The sequence below is a fragment of the Convolutriloba macropyga genome, chromosome 6, assembly GCF_964194025.1.
Source record: "Convolutriloba macropyga chromosome 6, txConMacr16.3, whole genome shotgun sequence".
Classification (NCBI taxonomy): Eukaryota; Metazoa; Xenacoelomorpha; order Acoela; family Convolutidae; genus Convolutriloba; species Convolutriloba macropyga.
In genome coordinates, this window is record NC_134473.1 from 30921176 (window position 1) to 30942176 (window position 21001).

The window sequence follows — 21001 nt, forward strand, 5'->3', positions numbered from 1 at the left end:
GGAGCGTCAAGAGAGCAGTCATGGCAAGATTACAGGAGAAATGGTAGCTACAGTGGACATCCATTCAAGCATCTGAGGAAGAAGGTTTTCGTGTACAAGTGCACGAGCGTATGATGAGAGGGAAGATGACAGCTAAGTTACTCAAGCCTTTCTTACCAATTTTTGCCTATATTATATTTATTTGGTTTTTTAGAACAAAGTGATCAAGCACTATAGCCTTACGAAAATTTTTTTTTCAAATGAGATGATTTAGGGAAATGTAGAGTTCTGGTAGATCTATTGTTCGATTTTTTTTTATTTTTACTGATTTCAGGGTTCCCTGGGGAGGATGTATGTCAGAGGCAATAGAGTTTGGTCAAAAATCAATGTTGATGAATTAGCTAGAATATGTTAAAATGTGGAAATGCGAAAATGTTTTCAAATCTGATTTAATCAACCGCTATTCAAATTTTAGTGCAGTTGGTTATTTTAAACCGCAGCTAAAGCTAAGTGGTTCACTTCTTTGGGTCAACTATTGTTAAAGTACGTAGGAGTAGATAAATTGGGTCACAGGATAACGGCTTGTAATTATTCGGGAGAATAATCATCTAGGAGGGAGGAGTGTAGAATGTAGTAAAATGGAAGACAGTTAGCACTTAAATTGAAATAGCAATTTCTCAAAAAGTTGAAGTCGGATTGACCTGACAAATGGGGGAAAGACTAATTTGGGTACGAGGAATCCGATTTTGAAGTCTGATTTGACCCCAGACCGACCCGCGCGGAACTGGAGCACGCCTGTGCTACGGGACGTAAAATTTGAATTGCTCGTGGAGTATTGGTAGTAGCCTTATGATTTTTGGAGGGTTAGTTTAACTTTTCAAGGCCTTTCTAATGGTGTTATTTTAAACTTCCGGGTGCGACCGGAAGTTGGTGCTTCGGAACGACCCGAGTGCCGAAAACCGGAAATACGCCTTTTTGAGCAACCGAATCATTTTGAAAAGGTAAAAATATGACAACCTGAGACAATTAGTGACGAAAAATAACCAACCCGGTCAATTTTGACGAACTCGGATTTTTTGGTTTCGGCACCCACGACTCTTCAACAATTTTCAAATTGCAAACGAATCGGAACGGCAAATCGGTAGGTCACGAAACTTGGCAGGCAAGTTGATGGTACCCTATAGTTACTAGAAAATTTTACCCGAAGACATTTCGATTACTAATTCACGAGTTATTTAGTTGTGAAACTTGGGGTCATCCGGGAGGTCGATGAAAAATGTGCGCAATAATTGCTCGTGTTCTAGTGGGAGTTAGGCCATGAAATTTTTTGAGTAAGTGCAACTATTAGAGAACTTTCCGTTACAATAATTATCTTTCAATTTTACCCCTCATTTTGGTCGGGTGACTTTTGGATGACCCCTTGAGGTGAAACTTTGGGCTTTTAGGAATATTAGACTTTTCGGCGGCTTTTAACTGGGGAATTTCATGAAATAGTTTCAAAATTGGAAATTAAAATTGGTCTTTGGTTTAGAGTTGAGTTTGTTTAATTATTAATCACATGAATTTTGACAGGTATTGATTGCAACTAATTTTTTTATAGCAGAAACAGAGGTATAAGAACTTTTCAGAGCAACGTTCAATGTTTACTAAGCAAACACTGATTGACATGTCAAGTGCAAATATGAGATAAAGTGAAGTGGATTTGTTTACAAAAGAGTCCAAATGTCGTGTACTTAAGATAAGGAGAAAGTTGAACAATGGTTGGTAGCAGTTGAAGGACGGAGCATAATTTGCTATTGGTTTGTTTGCATAGCAAACAAAGCCCTCCTACAGAATGTAACAGATTTAAAGTTAAAGTTTTAGAGAGAGAGAGAGAGAGAGAGAGAGAGAGGAGAAGCAGACTTTGGAGATTTTGGGAGAACTTCAGAAGTTTGGTTTCGAACAAGCGAGAGAAAGTAGTTGGTTTAGTAGGACTAAACTTTAAAAGAATTGTAATCGCAAGACCAGGCGTTTGAATAATTAGTGTACAAATTGATGGATTATAAAATAATAAAAAGGTTTCTATTTTAGACACTTCAGAATATGCAACCTGGTAAATACTACTAACGAAAATATTATGCAACGGAACCGCTGCATTTGTCTTCAAATTTTTTTGATTACAATCACAAATTTGATGAATGCAAACTTTTCACCCATTGTGTGATCTTGTTCGCCTGTGAACGAAGGATTAGTGACAAATAATTTTATTTGTTTTTTATGGTGGTACTTTATAATAGCACAAAAATTTTTCTGAAGCCTAATGGTTAAAATAAATGGCGGAATTCATATCACGGAAAAAAATGGAGACAAAAAAGATAGAAAAATTTCAAACGATATAAAATCTTCATGTAGCGCCATAACATTGCAAAGGCAGAGTGAATTACATTTGGATTGTTTTGTCCTCTTGGAATTAGCGAACGTTAAATTGCGGAATTCATGCTACATCCGTTGTAGCCTGAATTCCACAAATATTGATTTTCTTAAATTTTGTGGAATTTGTTTGTAGAATTGCGTTACGTAACTCAGCTCCACGGTTTGGCAACCAAATTCCACCAAAAACAAAATTCACAAAATGTGTTTTTAAAGTTTGAGGTTTTCCTAGCTAATTATGTGCATGATTGCATTTATTTGTAATTGGATTTAAACAAGCGCCAATTTAAACAAAATTTTCATACACTCCGTTTTCAAGCAAAAAACTGCAAAAAGTTTCACTATAAAAATGTTAGAGAAACTTGCATATGACTCAAAAGTTTGTTCAGGTCATTCTTTAACAAAATTTTTGCGCAATTTATGAAATCTTTATCTCGAAATAACGCTGAAAGTTCATCAAATGTTTTTGCCTGTTAAAAAATGTTTTTCAGATTTTTGTCTGCACTTCTTTTACTTCATCAATATTGTACACCAATGTTTCCACTTGCTTTTGACATCGTTGTAACTGTTCAGTGAAACAATTTCAAACTAGCTTTTCTACTTTTACAATTAACAACAGAAACTCCTGCTGCTACACAAATCAAATTGAAACAAATTTAATTTAATTTCCTTAATATCACGTTGTGAAATACAAAGTTGAACACTACGAACGTTTTTTGGCTTTCTCAAAATTTTGTTGTTTTATTTTCTTGATCATTACAGCATATACCCTTTTCCATTACTAAAAAAACAAATAAATTTTTTTTTTACATTTTAATAGCCATTTGTAAAATGTTTTGAGTTTAACCTGTTGCTTGAGAATACCACAATCATAACTTTATCAAATTTGTTGCGTTTTTTAAGCATCATATCGTGCATATCGTGGATTGTGCAGTCTTGATTTTTAAGTCACTGATACGGGGTTCATATATGTTGCTATAGTTTCCTTTCACGTTCATTTAGAAAGACTGGTACAAAAGTGTGCTGCTGCCAGGCATCAGAGAGCCAATCTAATAGATTGATTTGCTTCACTCAAGTATACGCCTGGATGTCAAATTAAACCGAAAGTCTGTTGAATTCTTATTTTTCATCTGTTTTTGGGATACACTTTTTTCAATTTTCAAGCAATCTTCAAGAAAATTCGGAATTGACGCATTTGAATCATATATCTGAGACTGAAAAAATGTAAACCTTTTTATTATATTTACCATTTCCGAGTTCATTTTATTGCATCTGTAGTCCCCGCAGATCAATTTTGTTTGAGAGTTACGAACTTATAACAGCGTTACATTACTGAAACGACAATTTTGGTCAATATTTGTGTAACAATTGGTACCAATGCAAAACTCTTAAAAAATTGAATCAATTGTTGAAGAGCTATATTGTTTTTTTTGCTTCATCGAAGAAATAAATTATGTAATGAAATCACTAATTTTTTGTCCAATTTTTTGAGTTCGCACAGGTTCCTAAAATATAATAGATGCGTGCACTATTTAACAAAAAAGAGCTATTAGCTCACAAAATAAGAGCCAACATAAGCTGGAGAAAAAGTGATAATTATAAGCTCTTCAATAAATTCTGTTTTTAATTATTAGAGATCAGTTGTTCTGATACTCTTATTTAGTTTTATAGCTGAACAAGGCGGCTCGTTAATGTGCGTTCGCACATGATGTTCCGACCCGAGCTCATCTACATTTTTGACTTAATGGTCAACCAAACGAAGAGATAACAAGAATAGATGTTTGAATTTAAAAAAAATGCTACAAAACCTAACTACAAATTGAATTACATAATGCCATTTCTCATTACAGCGCTCACGAGATCTACCGATAAAAAGACTACGAGAGAATACAGCAAACAACAAAATATGCAAAAACAAAATTTTCACGGCAGAAACCAAATATATAATTTTAAAAGCACCTAGTAACAACGTCAAAATGCAATCAGATAAAACCTTAACTCCACAAATTTAGTTTTTGCTAACTATACAGCAGATGTATGTTTTTCATATTGAGATTAGGTAAAAAGTTGACATAGAGAAAAAAAAATGAGGTTAAAGTCAAAGATCAATCAACATTTCTTAAACCAAATAATTTCAAAAGTCTGAAAAAATCTTTAGCTTGTTAACAAAATAATTCTTGATAAATTTACTAAAAAGTCAATATGAAACTAATAGGACCTGTCTTTGCTGAGACTAAACCATAGGAATAAACTAAATACGCAAATACGCAGAAAATCTCAAAAAAACGAACAGTTTACACAAAGACGCAGAAAATCTCAAAAAATTACGAACAATAACATAAATTAATGAAGCCATTAAAATCATTAGCTATTATCTGAATTTTTTTAAAATTTTATTTCAGTTTACATTTATACTCATTCAGCTAAAATTATACTGAAAGAGAAAAGAAGCTCGTTCATTTGGGCCACATTTGAAAATCATGGGGATCTGTTATTACCTGAATAAGCTAAAAGAAGAGAAAACATAATATTAGTAGACAAGTTGTTTTTTGAAATTCAAGGAATTGGAGTGGACTTCTCAATGACGAGAATAAGTTGACGAAAAGAACAAAAAAACCGAAAAGTTTGAAAAATCTTTGAAGATGTATAATATCATAATTTTTAAGACTATTGGCTTTAAACTGACTGCTTCGGATAACATCACTCATTACAAGTTTATGGGCAACATCACAGGCAACATTACAAGTTTATGAGACCGATCAGAATTTCACAGCTACCTTAAATAAAAAAAAGCAAAAACAGCAAACTCACAAAAATTAAGCGAGAAAAGTTTCAAAGCCATTAGAGAATGAACTTTTCAGTATAAACTCTTCTATTTTCAATCAATTTTTTAACAGCAAGGTGATTGTTTCTATTGTTACAAAATGACTTGAAAAACAACAAATATAAACAAAGATATTAAAACCACGAAGTTTTTGAGAAAAACCCTAGTATCAAAGACATTAAATTCAATTATTTTCAACGGAGTTAATTAAACACACTAAATTCTGCCTCGATGAAATAGCAATCATAGATTTCATTCATGTGACATCAATAATTCATCACAATAAGTCGTATGGCAAAGAAAGAATAAATCAAAACCACGAAATTTTTGAGAAAACCCAGAGTATCAAAGTCATAAAATTCTACAGCTTTCAACGAAAGGCATTTAATACGCTGAATTATGCCTAGATGATGTGACGACTAGGATGTTTGTTATTCAAAATTTATCAATAAGACATTACAACAAGTCATTGACTATGAAAACAACAACAAAAACAGGCAAAATCCAAAAGTTCGGTAGAAAATTGAAAGATGAAAGTGTTGAAGCTATTTAAACCATAAGCTTTTTTCTCTGAAAACTTTTTCAACGATCCATTGACCGACTTCACTAAGCCAATGGGAGCTGTCAATAGTAGGATAATGAACAATATTAGGATAATGAAGCCATTAGAAAATGGACTTTTCAGTTTAAACTCTTCTATTTTCAATTAATTTTTTAACAGCAAGGTGATTGTTTCTATTGTTACAGAATGACTTGAAAAACAACAATTATAAACAAAGATATTAAAACCACGAAATTTTTGAGAAAAGCCCTAGTATCAAAGACACTAAATTCAATTATTTTCAACGGAGTTAATTAAACACACTAAATTCTGCCTCGATGAAATAGCAATCATAGGTTTCATTCATGTGACATCAATAACTCATCACAATAAGTCGTATCGCAAAGAAAAAATACATCAAAACCAGGAAATTTTTGAGAAAACTCATAGTATCAAAGTCATAAAATTCTACAGCTTTCAACGGAAGGCATTTAATACTCTAAATTATGCCTAGATGATGTGACGACTAGGATGTTTGTCATTCAAAATTTATCAATAAGACATTACAACAAGTCATTGACTATGAAAACAACAACAAAAACAGGCAAAATCCAAAAGTTCGGTAGAAAATTGAAAGATGAAAGTGTTGAAGCTATTTAAACCATAAGCTTTTTTCTCTGAAAACTTTTTCAACGATCCATTGACCGACTTCACTAAGCCAATGGGAGCTATCAATATTAGGATAATGAAATACGATTTCAAAAGGAACCAAAATTGCTAAAATAATCCAAAAATTATAAAATTTATGAAAACTCGTGCACCGAAGTAAAAAAAAAACCAATAGTTAGAAGACAAAACGGCTAACTAGATAAATTGTTGTTGATGTAAAAAAAAGCGGTTCTGTCATTACCGAGACTGACTTACAATCCACAAAAATAAGCTTAAGATTGATTTATGTTCAAAAAAATTTCAAAAAAAATATTTTTAAAGTCTTAACAGCTATTAAACTCAAAAGCTTTCATAGGAATTCAATGAATACGCTCAGCTATGCCACGAGGTGAAAACAAGGATGTTTATCATGCCTAGCTAATCAATAAGATATCACAATATGTCTTATGACTACGAAAAAAACAACAAATACAGGCAAAAACCAAAATTTCTTTAGAAAAATGGGAGAAGAAAGTGCTGAAGCCATTTAAACCATATTTTTCTCCCAGAAAATTTTATCTATGATGCTTTGGACGTCTTCACTAAAGGAAAATGTAGCCATCAATATTAGGATGACGTGATAAGATTTCAAAATGAACCAACAAAACGAAATGTCCAAAATTTTTTTTTAAAAATTTGAAATGTTGTGGCATTGAAGACGTATAACCAATAGTTATTTGATAAAGCCGCAAATGAGATTAACTTATGTTGCCGTGGTATGAAGGAGTTCAATCCTGTTTTTACTGAGACGAACTTACAGTTCACAAAAATAAGTTTATGATTTACTAATTTTAAAAAAATTCGAAAATTAATTTTCAAAGTCTTAACAGCCATTAGCTGTCCACTCACAGCACTAGATAGGTTCACTTAATGCTAATTAGCAAATCTAATGCACCTTTAGTCAACAAGTTTATGCCATAGGATTATAAAACTTTAGTAAAACCTCAAAAAATAAATCAAAATTTCATTTGAAATTACGAAATTTGAAATACGAATCCAAAAAAAAACATGAGCGATCCCTTTGAAACAAATTTTTTGGTCATTGGGCTTCATTTGATCGTAAAAGAGTTTTGTCATTAACGGAACTTCGATATTAAAAGTGTCTAGTAGTCTCTAGGTGACTTGAAAAAACAAAAAAATTGCAAAATTTTCTAAAAAAAAGAGCTCCCAAACCTAATTCGAATTTTTTTTATATATTAAACTTCCCTCTAAGACTAGAACTAGTCTTTATTATCTCCTTTCGTCTATTAAAAACCTAAAAATGATTTTTTTGGCGTGAAATCTAGTTTTGAATTAAATTTTTCGTAGAAAAAACGTTAATTCGAACGAAATTTACGGTAAAAGTGAACAAAAGTGAACCAAATATCAAGTGTTCACATGAAACTTTAAACCTCGATAAATCCTCGAAAAAAACGAACGAAATTCTAAAAAATCTTTTTAATTTCGAATTCTACGCTGGACGAGCTTTTTAATGATACCATGCACATTTCTCTACGATGAATATATCGGTCGGCCAAAATTCACGGAACAAAAAAAACCCATTTGAGTATATAGTTCCTCCCCCCACAAGTGGGGTCGGAACAAAAATAAAATAATTTACCTTAATTTAAGGAATGATAATCAAATTTCCGAGAATCCAGTGGGTTCAGATCTCAATTTTTCGTGTGATTTCAATTTTGTGACATAACTTTGTAAATCTCTTTGTAATAATTATAACGAAAAAAATGTTATTTGTCACTTTATAATTGAAAATAGAAAATTTTGTGCTTCTTTTCATCTCTGGCTGTTTCTGATTTAAAAATTTCACAAGTCTATTGGCATATAGGTATTGAGTGTTGAAAAATAAAGTAGTCGCATTTTTTTTATTTTTTATAATCAGATAACATGTGCTATGATTATCCACTTCTTTGCTCAGTAACGAGATCCAACAATTTGAATCCAAGCAACATTTGATTGTTCTGATTGCAAGGGTTGCCATAGTTTCTTGATTAATTAGTTTTTTTTGCCGAGAAATTTTCCAAAGAGAATTTTTCTAAAACTTGTGTTGTCATTCGGATCTTGAGTTGATATAATAATACATGACAACCACACCAGTTTTAGGATTAATTGAAAAAACTGTGAATTTAAGAACGGATCAAAAATACGAAATCATTCCAGTTTGTTCCCAATAAACGAAAAAATTCTTCGCTTCTTTTCCTTTAATATGGATTTTGTTTATAAACAACTAGAGGTCGAAGATTTGAGTCAAAACTTTACGAAACACCTGCCATTTAAAAACTGCAAAAAGCAAAAGTTTTTGGTGGAGCTCTCAAATGCGAAGAATCATACATATTTTAATTTTTTAGCCTAGGTCAATCCGGTTTCCAACCAAAATTCTACATAATCTTCTTCAGGATAATCAAGGACATTAGTTTGAGCAGAAAAAGTCAGAAGAAAATGGATTTCTATTGAGGTACACCTGATGACCGTTCAAAAAGATTCAAATACTTTTCGACAAGTACCTTTGAAGTAAATGGCCAACGAATTGATGATGTTTCAATCTTTTGGTTCTTTTCTGAGATTTTTCCTCCTCTGGCGTTCTGCACATATATGAAGTTTTTATGTATTTTCGCAAACCAGCAATTTTTGCACTCTGCAATGGGCAATTAGAAATGATCTTATCAAAAGATGCAAATTAAATTCTGAGGAAAAAGAAATTTCCTTAAATTACTTTGGTGAAAACAAGTAAATAATTCTTTACAATCCACTTTGCTTTGTGCTTAAGTTTTTTGAACCTCTATTTCAACTCCGGACAAAATAAATGTTTATTATAAAGAGAATAAGTGATACATTTCGTAACTTGTCTCTATTTTAAAATCAATCTTATCTGAATTTAGGTCAACTAGTCAAATGCTATCCGTTTTCTCCCTATATTTCCCGGGTCGAGGTTTTTGTGTGATTTTTTTTCTAAGAAATGCTGTGAATGTAGTGAATTTTTGAAAAAAATGCGGCGAGAGCGTTGATTGCGGTGAAAAATATGATTCACCGCATTTCACAGCATTTCTTACAAAAATTCACAGCGAAATTCACCGCATTGGCTTTCCAAAGTTTACTGAATCTGATTTAAATTCACAAAAAATAGCAAAGGAATTGGTGACAGCTGGTTCAGTGGAATAAGGTGAAGGCGTGCAGCAGGTAACAGGTTCGAACCCGTGTTAGGAAGGTTCTTTTTTTGTAAGAATACTTAGAACGCGGTGAAAATAAATAATTCACCGCATTCACGACAAATAGATGTAAGAAATACTCAGTGAAAATTATTTTTTTCTGTGTACTTTGGTTGCAGATGGCTCGAATAGTATGATTAGTGACGACGTCCTAATAAGTAGTTTGATCTTGTTAGGCTCATTAGATCTGCTACACGATCTCAATGTTGGCAAGAGACCTGACAGTGGCAGTGACAGCAGCTGTGTAGACATTTTCAGTTCATCTCCTGGCACGGAACCCTGGAGCGTTACACTTGCATTCAAGGATAGGCACTTCATCAAAGCTATCGGCATTTTCAACGAAGACAAACAACTGTATGAAGGTAAGTGAGAATAGAGTAGCTGGAAAAATATTATCAATTGGACTTTTTCTCGCTTAGTTCAGTTTCATGATCGACAAATTTAACTTCAGAAGTTGAAGGTGAAATCATTGGATAGCCTGTCGAGTTGATAAAAAATTGTTCTGGGTTTTTTTTTCAAATTTTGTTTATGCCAAATGCATGTTCTGGTCTTTGTAAACATTCGGCTGATTTGCTCTACCTTTTCCCCATTTCATTTTTTTCCAAAAGTATTTTACAATTATTTACGATGTATTACAGTGTCTTTTTTAAAAATATTACACTGAGCGCCACTATAACGTCGTATTATTTTAAAGGTCACACCGGGTTCCACGTTCGATCAGAGCAAATTCTTTTAGCCCATTTAAAAAAATGATCACAAATACAGACGTTCAACTACTGAAAAAACCTAATTAAACCAAATTGTGCTCTTCATGTTCTGACAGATTTTTGTCATTTTTAACCGATTTTCAAAAAATTTTAGAATTTCAGTCATTTTTGTTCGTAATACAAACGTTTCACACGCTTCTCTATTTTTTTTCATTTGTTTTCAGTATATTAAAAAATACGGCTTATCGGAAAGAACTAAGCGAACAGTTCATTGAGAGTTGTACTATTCATTTTAGTTTTCAAAATAATTTCAAAACAACATCCAAATGCTATTTTAATTTTGCCCGAATATTCGCGCTCCAAATTCAACTGAAGAACCAAAAAAAATCAAAATTATGTCTCTTTCACACTTGAAAGAAATTGGCTTGAATATTTTTGTTGCGATAGAAAACTGTGCTCATTTTTTCTCAAAAAAAGTTAATTAAAAATGATGGTTCAATTAAACACATATAAACTTCTTGTTGGCAGCAGCTGAAATCAGTTAAATGTCGGCTATCATTATCATATTTCAATAATTGCATTAGGGAATTAGCAATTTTTTTAGTCATTTTTTTCTATTATGCGTGCACAAAATTTCAATCGAACATCTTTGTAGAATTTGCGGAAGTTCAAAAATTTTTCAATTTTTCAAACTCTGCTTGCAAATTGGCGCCCCATAGTTTTTAAGGTTATATTTAAACTCTGTCTTTTATGTTTCAGATTTTCCTTTTTTGTTTGTCAAACAGCCTTTTCTGGATTGAACACTTTGACAGGGGTTTAAAGAAGTTTAAAAACACAATAGATAAAATCAGTTTGGAAGGAATTGACTGGAAGGAATTGATAGTTTGGAAGGAGTTGGAACAAAATTTGCAACAAAATAAAGCTTTTTCTTTAATTGTAGTACAAGTTTGGTTTTTTAAGCCATCTTAGAGTCAACTTATGGGGATATAAAATAAACCTATCACTTTGCTGAATTTTCTTTTAATTTTAGTCATTATAATTTTTTGAGGAACCTGGGCAGCTTTGGTCATGCTCTCTTGCTTGGGAAATTAGAACATTTTGAAAGCCAACAACTTTTAGCTTTCACAAATCGCCAAAATTATTTATCCACCAAGAAATATCTCTTTAAAATATATTTCGTTGAGATTCGTTTTTCAAATGTTCGCGCCGACAATTTCTGTTTTTTTTTATTGGATTGTTTACATAATTTTGTATAATGAAATGGCTGGTGATTGCAATATGATGTATTCACTACTGATATTTTAAACTCTGCCACTTGTCTTTCACGTTATCGCGAGCCAGAAAATCTCAAAAAATAACTCAGATAATTAATTTAAACTCATTCAAACTAAATTAAACTATTTTTAACTAACTCAATTAAGCTTCAGATAAATAGTCATGAGTAATTCATTTTAAACTGTTAATTGTTTTATACTAAAAAAGAACAAAATTACTATAAATGGTTGGCTGATATTTTACACCTCTTCTACTTTTAAAAGTTTATTCTGAGTTCCGTGCTAATTGCTTTTCAACTCTTTCATAATCTAATGTACATTTTCACTTTAATAGGGTCTCATAGTTTTACAAAAAAAACTTCTGGAAGAAAAAGGTACAAGTTTTTTTACTAAATCAACAAGAAGGTTGATCGGTTAATGACTTGCCTTGCGCGTAATTCTTCAAAAAGAGACTGAATTCAGTTGGTTTCAAAACATTTTTTTAGTTCTCTTATCTATTAAAAAAATTCTGTGCAAGGAAAAATGACGTAAGATCAGAATTTCTTAATACTACTGAATATTTTGACAGTTGCCGCAACTCTGAAAAATGAGAATCCTTTAGACATATTGAGGACTTGAGGATGACTATCGGAAATGATAAAGCCTGGCAATTTATGTGAATAAATTTGTCCCATTCTAAATTGTTTTGGAAAGTTTGCGCACAGCAGATATCTCAATTGTCTCTGTATTTTTCAATTTAATGCTTGTTTTGAGAATTCTTGAAAGTTTGTTTTTGCTAGCCCAAATCAGCAACAAAAAATTGTCTTTAAGACCAAATTCTAAATCGTTTAACTCATTTATTTTTTTTAACAAAATTTTGGTTCCATATAACAAACAATAGTTGACAGAAAGAGTATATAGGTTCTAGTGAGAGCTAGTCTGATCAAAAACTATTAGATAAAATTATTCTGTTAAATTTTACCGGGTAACTTGTTTAAGGCTATTCAAACTGCCAGGTGAAAAAATTACAAATCGGACACTTCTTTTTTGCAATCAAGCGAAGTTTTCCGCAGCTGAACGACTATCTTCAAGCAAAAATTGATACATATATAAACTTTTAAAGGCAAATGAAGAGATTTTATCACATTCCACATCCATTAGAGACAAAAAATTGATAAAAAATTTTTTAGATCCCAATATTCAAAAAATTTTACAAGTTATCGACCCCCTTTAGGACCAAAATTTCTTATGGGACCTTATATGGGGGACAAAAAATAATTTTCAAAAATTGCATTTCGGTGAAAAAAGGGGGACAATTTTGGTACTGAATCATTGCTACCTTTTAGGTCATTGACCTATTGCACATGTAAAAAAAATCAAGTTGCAAAAATTGTCCGTCCCATCTCCCCCCCCGTTGTTCCTCTAGTCAGTTCTTTTTACTATACTTAGAGTGGAAATTCAAGGTTATGAACACATGAACTGCATTTATGACAAATTGTTAAGGACGGTTTCCAAACGTTTGGTTTAGCTTTGTTTTTGAAGTTGTTGTAAAATAGAGTTTTGTTTGATCCAATTTGCATCCAATTTACTCACTTCAATTTAATACTAAAATATTGTTATGCATTCATTTTTTGCATTTTTGAGGCAGCTTTTGATTACATTTTGACTAATCAGATTCTACTTTCCTCATTGCAGATTGAAACCGGTACTGAGATTGGTAATAATTTTGCTCACGCTCATAACTGGTTTGCACTACCGTATCTTAATTTTCTGAAAGAGGCCAATGCTTATTTATAATTATCCCTCATATTTAGCCTGTGAATTGGAGCAATTTTCGTTGAACTTAGGTATAATTTGATAACGGTAGAGTTTTATTGTTAAACATATACAATAAACTATTGTACACATATATATTAAACATATATACTAAAAACACAATTAAATTTTATTTGAGTGTTTCAAAGTTTTAAGTTAGGATAAACCTCTGTCTAATACGGCATTCTGCTGACTAATTTTATAATTTTTATTCAATTTTCGTTTGCCTTAATATATATTTCAAGCTCGAAAGTCAGAAAATCTTTTTTAAAAATAATTTCTATCTATATTTAAAGTTCACGCAACTCATTTTTTCAACCAATCCAAAATTCATGAAATTAACTAAAGTTCCTGCAAAACCCATTTTGTCACATAAATTAAGGATTTTTTGAGCCGAACATTGTTCTATATTTATAATGAAGCAAAATGTAAGCAACAAGTTTAAAATGAGATCAGATTTTAATGTGCTGTGTTAGATAATAATATTCAACAATTTTAAGGAATTATGGAAATAATGTTCAACTTGTAGGTCTGAAATAAAAAAATGAGTAAAACGGCAACAAAATGAAAAATGACTGAAAACAGGTACATCCTACAAATTGAGCAATCGGAGGAAAAAATTTGCTGTATGTTCAAAGTGGATTTTCAGAGAAATATTCTCTAAACAAATGTGTTATATAATCAAAATGTTTTCATTGAGGCACACCTAGACAGAAATTAGATGATATGAATAAAGTCAAGGAACTGTCAAAAACAAAATATTAGAATTTTCTGAAGTTTTCGAAATAGCTGTAAGGATGTGTTATCGCTCAGCTGATATCTTTGCATGAATTATCCTTTGCACGAAACATTGTGGTTAACAGCTTCAAATGTTGCAAAGTTTTTCAGATCCTGCAAAAAGAGTTCAGTTAGGAATCCCGGCGAATACCTTAAGTGTAAGGTTTAAATGGTGCCGTTCGGTGGCATCACCAAATTTTACAACTTGTTCAACCTGGCTCAAAACTGCAGCAAACTTAGTCACAGAGAGTTCATAGAAATTGCTGTAAAATTACAATGATTACGTGTGAAAAATACCATAGGGATGCAAACTATTAATCACTGAATTGAAAAATTGAATAATTGTTCCGACCCCTTTTGAGGGTGGATGAACTATATACTCAACTGGTTTTTTTGTTCAGACAATTTTTACAGATCGGTATATTCACCGTAGAGAGTTGTGAGTGGTATCATTAAAAAGCCCGTCCAGCGTAGAATATGGAATTGAAATGATTTTTTAAAATTTTATTTTCAAGAACAAGTTATCGTGGTTTAAGTTTTTGAGAATATTGAGACTAATTTTGGTTATTTTTATTCACATTTTTCAGACGTTTTGCCTAAAATGTTAGCAATTTTGCTAAAATATGTTGGAAGACTATTTTGATATAATTTTTTTGGCTAAAATTGTGGTTAAATTTTCCAAAGTTCAGCCTTTTTCATCAAAAATTGTTCAAAATAAGCTTCTTTAGTCCACTATGGTTAAATTTGCCGGAGGTACACACGCAAAAACAATTAAGATAATTTTTGTAAAATACAAAGGGAGCTAGTCAAGTTCCATTGAGAGTTTTCTGGAATTCAAATTGAGAGTATTCTGGAATTATGGACTGTAACAATCAAAAAATAATTCGGATTATAATCAGTCGGTCTTTTTTAAAAAAAAATATCGATCCCTTTTATGTTAATTAAAGAACAGAACAATTCAAATCAAAGCTCACTGTGGATATGTTCAAATGGCTTCTTAAGCAGCTCCAAAAAACGCATCTAATTCCGTCACTCAAAAATTGTGATCCTCTTGATTTTTAAAAATGTTCTCTTTCTCTTAATTTATTCAACTTGCATCTTAGTGGCAGCATAGAAAGAAAGCTTCTTCTTTTTCTTTTTTCCACTGAAATAATTCTTTTTCGACTTTACGCGTGAAGTTTTGGTTTTCTGGCTTTGATACTAATCGATTTCATTTGTTCTATTTTAAGGCACTGGCCCCATTTTCACGTCTTTTTTCTCGTTTTGACACTTTACAACGTCGTTGAAAGTTCACATATTACAGTATGGGCACAATTTAACATATTACAAAATTGAAGGGCACGGATTATGGTTTTAACGGCTTCGACATCCCTTTCTCAAAGAATATAACTGAATTTTTTAAATTTGTCTTTAACTGTCGTTTTTACTTTGTTTTTTTTTAGTCGACTGATATATCCTGGATTTCGACGGGTCTCATTGGGTTTTTATAATGTAATATAGCGGCCTATATTCTGATTTGGGTAGATAGCTGATGGCTTTAATGACTTTGAAAACAAATTTTTTTTTCAAAACTGATACAAAAAAAAACATTTTAACAGTTTTCTTTTTTATCTATTTGTTACCTAGTCCCATTTTTTACAGATCATATATGAAATATTGTCGTCGAGACAAGACTTAATGACCTCCTATAGAGGCGTACGTGATCATAAACATGTTGGATGTTTTCAATTGCTATCTAATGGTTTTCATCACTTTAAAACTAATTGTTTTTAAAAACATATGGCAATTTTTTAACTTTTCTGTTTTTTGTTGTTTTTTTATGTAATTGTTACTTAGCCTTATTATGGAGTAGTCCCATATTTTTTCTGTTAAAGCAAATGCTATTTTGTTTAGTTTCAGTTTTATCTGACGCTATTTTGACCTTATTTATAAGTCTTTTTTTGAAAAATACATAAAATATGGATGAACTAAACGTCTGTTGTTATTGTTGTTTGATTTTGCTCTTCGTCTTGCTTGCTTTCTTAGTAATCGTTGATCTCGTCAATCTAATGCGGCATTTTTTTTTTACTATAAAAAGTTATTTGCGTTGGAGGCGATCTTTTTTTTCATACACATTTTTTTGAAAAAAAATTGATTTTTTGGGGTTTTTTTTTATCGGTTTCTCATTTGATAGATATTTATGCTAAAAATGCGGAAGAGTGGGGTCGGAACTTTTTGTGCGAACGCACATTACCGAGCCTCCTTGTTTTAATCTAGTCAAAAATTCAAAATATTTCTTGATGTCAAAGTTGCTTATAAAAATTCAGAATTTTGGATCGTGTATCTGTATAACAAAAATTTTTTTAAACCAATTTCACAAATTCTATCAACATTAAGCTTCATCGATATATAAATTAAGCAACAAACTTATGGCTTTAATTTGGGTTTTCTATTCCAAAACACTGGGAGGCTATCGTGATTGGTTGAAGTTCATTGTACAATTTAGGAATCTAAGTTTGTTATTAATATCTTGACCCCATTTCTTTGATCTTGGAAGAAATATCCCTCTATAATTTAGCTTCTCTCCACACCAACTCAACTTCAGTCGAGGTCTGTGATTTATACGAACAATGTCACGAATGCGACGGGCGTCAAGAAAGAATCACATTTGGAGGAGTACCAGGATGGAATTACGTAATGTGTGAACAAGTTGGTTATTACGTCACATTCTCCACCATTGCATCAGACATGAGAAGCAGTGAAGCAAATTTGAGAATATGTGAGGTTGAAATATTTGGACAAAATGGTTAGTGTTTCCTTTCGAACTATTTCCTTTTTGAGCCGATTAAAATCAAATTTTGAAAAGAACTTCTAAAGCAAAAACTGACCTTTTCTGTAAATGCATGATATTTGAGTAGAGACCAAGGTTAATGTTTGTTTCCTATTGAGAAAAGAGTTTGCGCAGGACTCATATAAGACCATTAACTGTTTTCTTAGACATTTTCCTAAGCAGCGCCTTAAATGTCCCAGAAAACCATAATTACAACATTAGCAAACTTTAATGTCGAAGAAAGATGAAATTTCGGTCATCAAAAATATGCAGTGCAAAAGCATGATCAAAGCCAATATAAAAGCTAGCAAAAAGTGCGCTTAGAATTTGTTATGTACTCATCAAGCGTGCCCAGGTTGAGGTCCAAAGGTTGAGACCAAAACTGGGCTATGATCAGACTATACACACTGAAATGACCTCTGATCAGACTTTCCAGTCCAAAATGACCTCTGATCAGACTTTTTAGAGCAAGATGACTTCTGATCAGACGGTGCCCAGACTATATTCCAGACTATAGTGCGCTTATGATCAGACCTTCCAGATCGAATTGACCTCTGATCAGACCTAAATCAGACCATGGCCCCGACTATTTTGCGCTCGAACTGTTGTCCAGACCCTGTAATTTTGGTCTGGGAACACACGGCTATGCGTTCGAGTGGGTGTGATCACTGCTCAATTTGGGTATGGGCCTCAACCTGGGTGACAATCAAACGTATTATTAACTTTTTATACTGTTGATTTGTTAATCAAGTGGTTCACGCTATTTTTGAGCATCACAAAATCAAATTTTGTTGATAATGAATTATTTTTTTATCTACTGATTCGCACATTATATTCGAGCATCAGATTAATTATTTAATTAGAATTAATTATTTAATGCACAAATATACCAGATCATCAGAAAAAAAAATTTTCATTGGCTCTTCTTTGGTACGCCTTGTGAGTAGTACATGGCTCAATAAGTGTATTTTTTCAGTACTCTCACATTTAATTTATCTAATTCTGTTTATTAATGCAAACATATGTAAAGCGATCTCACATCTTACACGTATGAATTCCACTCGCGCTTTCTCGCTGCTAAAATCGTTAATCCTCCAAGGTCGCCGACAAAATTGTACTTCACACTTGTAGCTAAGAACTCATATATAAACAAAACCAGAACAATTTTTTATCAAAGTTTGGCTTTCGATTTGGAAGAAATCGAAGTGAAATTGCTGAATATTCATGGAAGATTGAGATTTAGTTCGCATGAACAGACTCCGAATCAGTACTGAATTGTTTCTGAAAACTTCTTGATTCAGTACTCAATTACTCTGAAAGTTAGGTACGGGCAGTAGTTCCAATGCACAGTTGGTTATTTACAACTCCAATCCATGATTATTATTTATGGAGTCAACAATTTGACGTCGATTTGAAAAATTTTACTCTATGCAAAGTGGCTGGCGCATCTGTGTAAATCAGATAACAGAACACTTTCGAATCAAATTCCCTTATTAAATTCCGCAACAGAACGATGATTTCCAAAAATGAGATCAATGGCACAGACAAATGAATTAAGACCGAAAACCAATTGATTATTAAAGTTCCTTCCAATTGCTGGAAGTATCCATAGCAGTAAGAAAAACAATTGATCATTTTGTAATTGTGAAAATAAAAACATGGACTATATAACAGTCGTTTTAAACCAGCAGATATTGTACAAAGTTGGATGTAATTTTAATGACTTTTTACAAAATGGATATATTTAGCTCAAATTCTCTTTTCAATTTTTTGATGTTGTGTTTCGGTATTTATTAATTAAGAATCTTGTGCATTTGCGAGATTCTTCATGAGCTTGAGTTATTGGTAAGAGCTAATAAGTACGAGTAAATTAAAGCAGCTTTTATCAAAACTGAGGATTTTTGGTCAATTGTTAATCAGTTTTATTATCTATCAGCTCTGCCAAATTTACCAATTCTCCATGCAGACTTAAGTGACTACATTTACGAGAATGCCCAACAATTTACAAATTTATCATAGCTAGTTTCAGCGGTTACCGTAAAGTTCTTTTACTCAAAGAACAGTGACGCATAACAGACAGTGTTATATAAAGTTAACCGACGTTTTTTAAGAAAACAGTCTAGTTAATAATGGTCAAAGAAACTTTTCTATGATTTTTAATCGAATAGTATGCTGATCCCTATTGCTAACCTTTAACCTACAAGCACTCTCTAAATATATTTAATAACTTTTCCACCTGCTTCCTAAAGAAACAAGGTTAATCGATGGGGTACGTTTGTGTACAGCTTATAAAACTCATGTCGACCCTGAGGTTGATGGCAGAGCAAATCAGCGCTGAATTAGTCTAGAGACATTTTGTTTCTTAGGATGACCAGTAATCTGTTCTTTTCACAATTTACACTAGCCAATCTTGATTTTCTTAAAGTAAAATCTACTGCATCAAAAATAATATGTTCAGCTCAACTCCCGCCAACAAGGATTACTTTATATGCCAATCGAACTTCCGTGTGGGTACTTGTTACATATATTTTGCCTGGTCAAACCCTTTGACCTCAGAAAAATAATGAAAAAGAAATTGACATAAAGAAACCTAAAATGTTCTGGAGTTACAAAGAACTGAATTAAGTTTTTTGACTCTTGAAATGTGCTGTTGTTTCAGCAGACCAATGTTTTGACAGTACTTTTCGCTAAAATTGTTTCAAATAATCGGAATAATCATTGGGCGAGTTTTTTTTATTAATTACTTTTGATCTAAATTACAGACCACACTTCTAAACAGCCATGATTCAAGGGAATAATAATTCCAGGGACTTTTTTTGCAATCATTTAACTATTAAGTTTTTGTTTATTTCTGTCAATTGGAACCCTGCTGTACAAAGAGTAGAGAAACACAGTGTCAAATGCGATTATACTTACACAGTGACAAACGAGACTAAGTTAACTATTTGCCAAGTAATGTCATTTTACCTCCCATCCGATTCACACTCCTAAACTAACTTTAGAGGTGAACTTTTGAATTCAAATTTGCTACCCTCATTGCTTCACTGATCATACTCCTTTTTAGTCATCTAAAAGTATGATGTATGACTAAATGTTCGATGTCATTTTACATTATTTCAATTTACGTCGTTATACATTTTTTCAAGCGATTATGTTTAAGTGGTTGAAATAAAAAGTACCGTCTTCAAAAATTTCTCTCTTTTCTTGTTACCAACATTTTAGCACGGCTGAAAAGAAAGAAAACAAAAATATGGTAAACAGTTGCTTAAAAATCCACGGATTATTAATTGCTCGGTTAAAATACTAATTGATCTCATAGACAGGGAAAAAGTAACAATGTATTGATTCAAGTTTCAATCCAAAAAAGCTAGAGCTGTTCGTAAATATGTATTCTGGACAGAGAATTTAATTGGACGTATTTCGTAATGAGGGCGCGCAACATATTATTCGGTCAACAACGGAAAAGATTCATCTTTTCTCTTATAACGAGAGAAAGCATCAGTTATGAAGCGGCGAGACAATGAACCAATGTATTCATTTTCAATTGGATTTCATTTTCAAACTACCCCTTATGAAAACATTACTGGTTAATATAGACCCCTCAATTTAGTTCAAATTTGCCATTATTTTAGAAGTCAGTGAATATTTGTCAGTGGATTTTAAAAAGCATGAAAAAGCGATTCTACATTCTTTAATTCTAATATTTTTTTCTAATTCACTTACATGTTTAACCAATTTTTAAATGCAAAAATAACCCCTCCCCCATAATTCAGCTTAATTTATGTAAACAAGGGCGATTATTTCTGATTTGGGCAAATTGTAAAATCTAATTCAATCAAATCGTGAAATCGAATTACGTTTGCTTGTGATATACTTTTCCACTAATCCGTCAGTGTATTCTACAAAACGCTCTTGGGGAAAACACTGACTTAATTGCCTCATATTATTCCAATCCAAGCCAATTTTGAACGTAAGT

The 21001-nt window shown here is 32.1% G+C and overlaps 1 protein-coding gene across 1 annotated transcript in view; it reads left to right on the forward strand.

Moving 5' to 3' along the window:
• The window catches only part of LOC142340926 (uncharacterized), a 65034-nt gene that overhangs the window by 12383 nt on the left and 31650 nt on the right, over positions 1 to 21001 (forward strand). Inside the window, exons 5-6 of the mRNA XM_075391705.1 lie at positions 9841 to 10026; positions 16774 to 17001. Coding sequence (XP_075247820.1) covers positions 9841 to 10026; positions 16774 to 17001 — 414 coding nt within the window. The remainder of the gene's footprint in view (positions 1 to 9840; positions 10027 to 16773; positions 17002 to 21001) is intronic.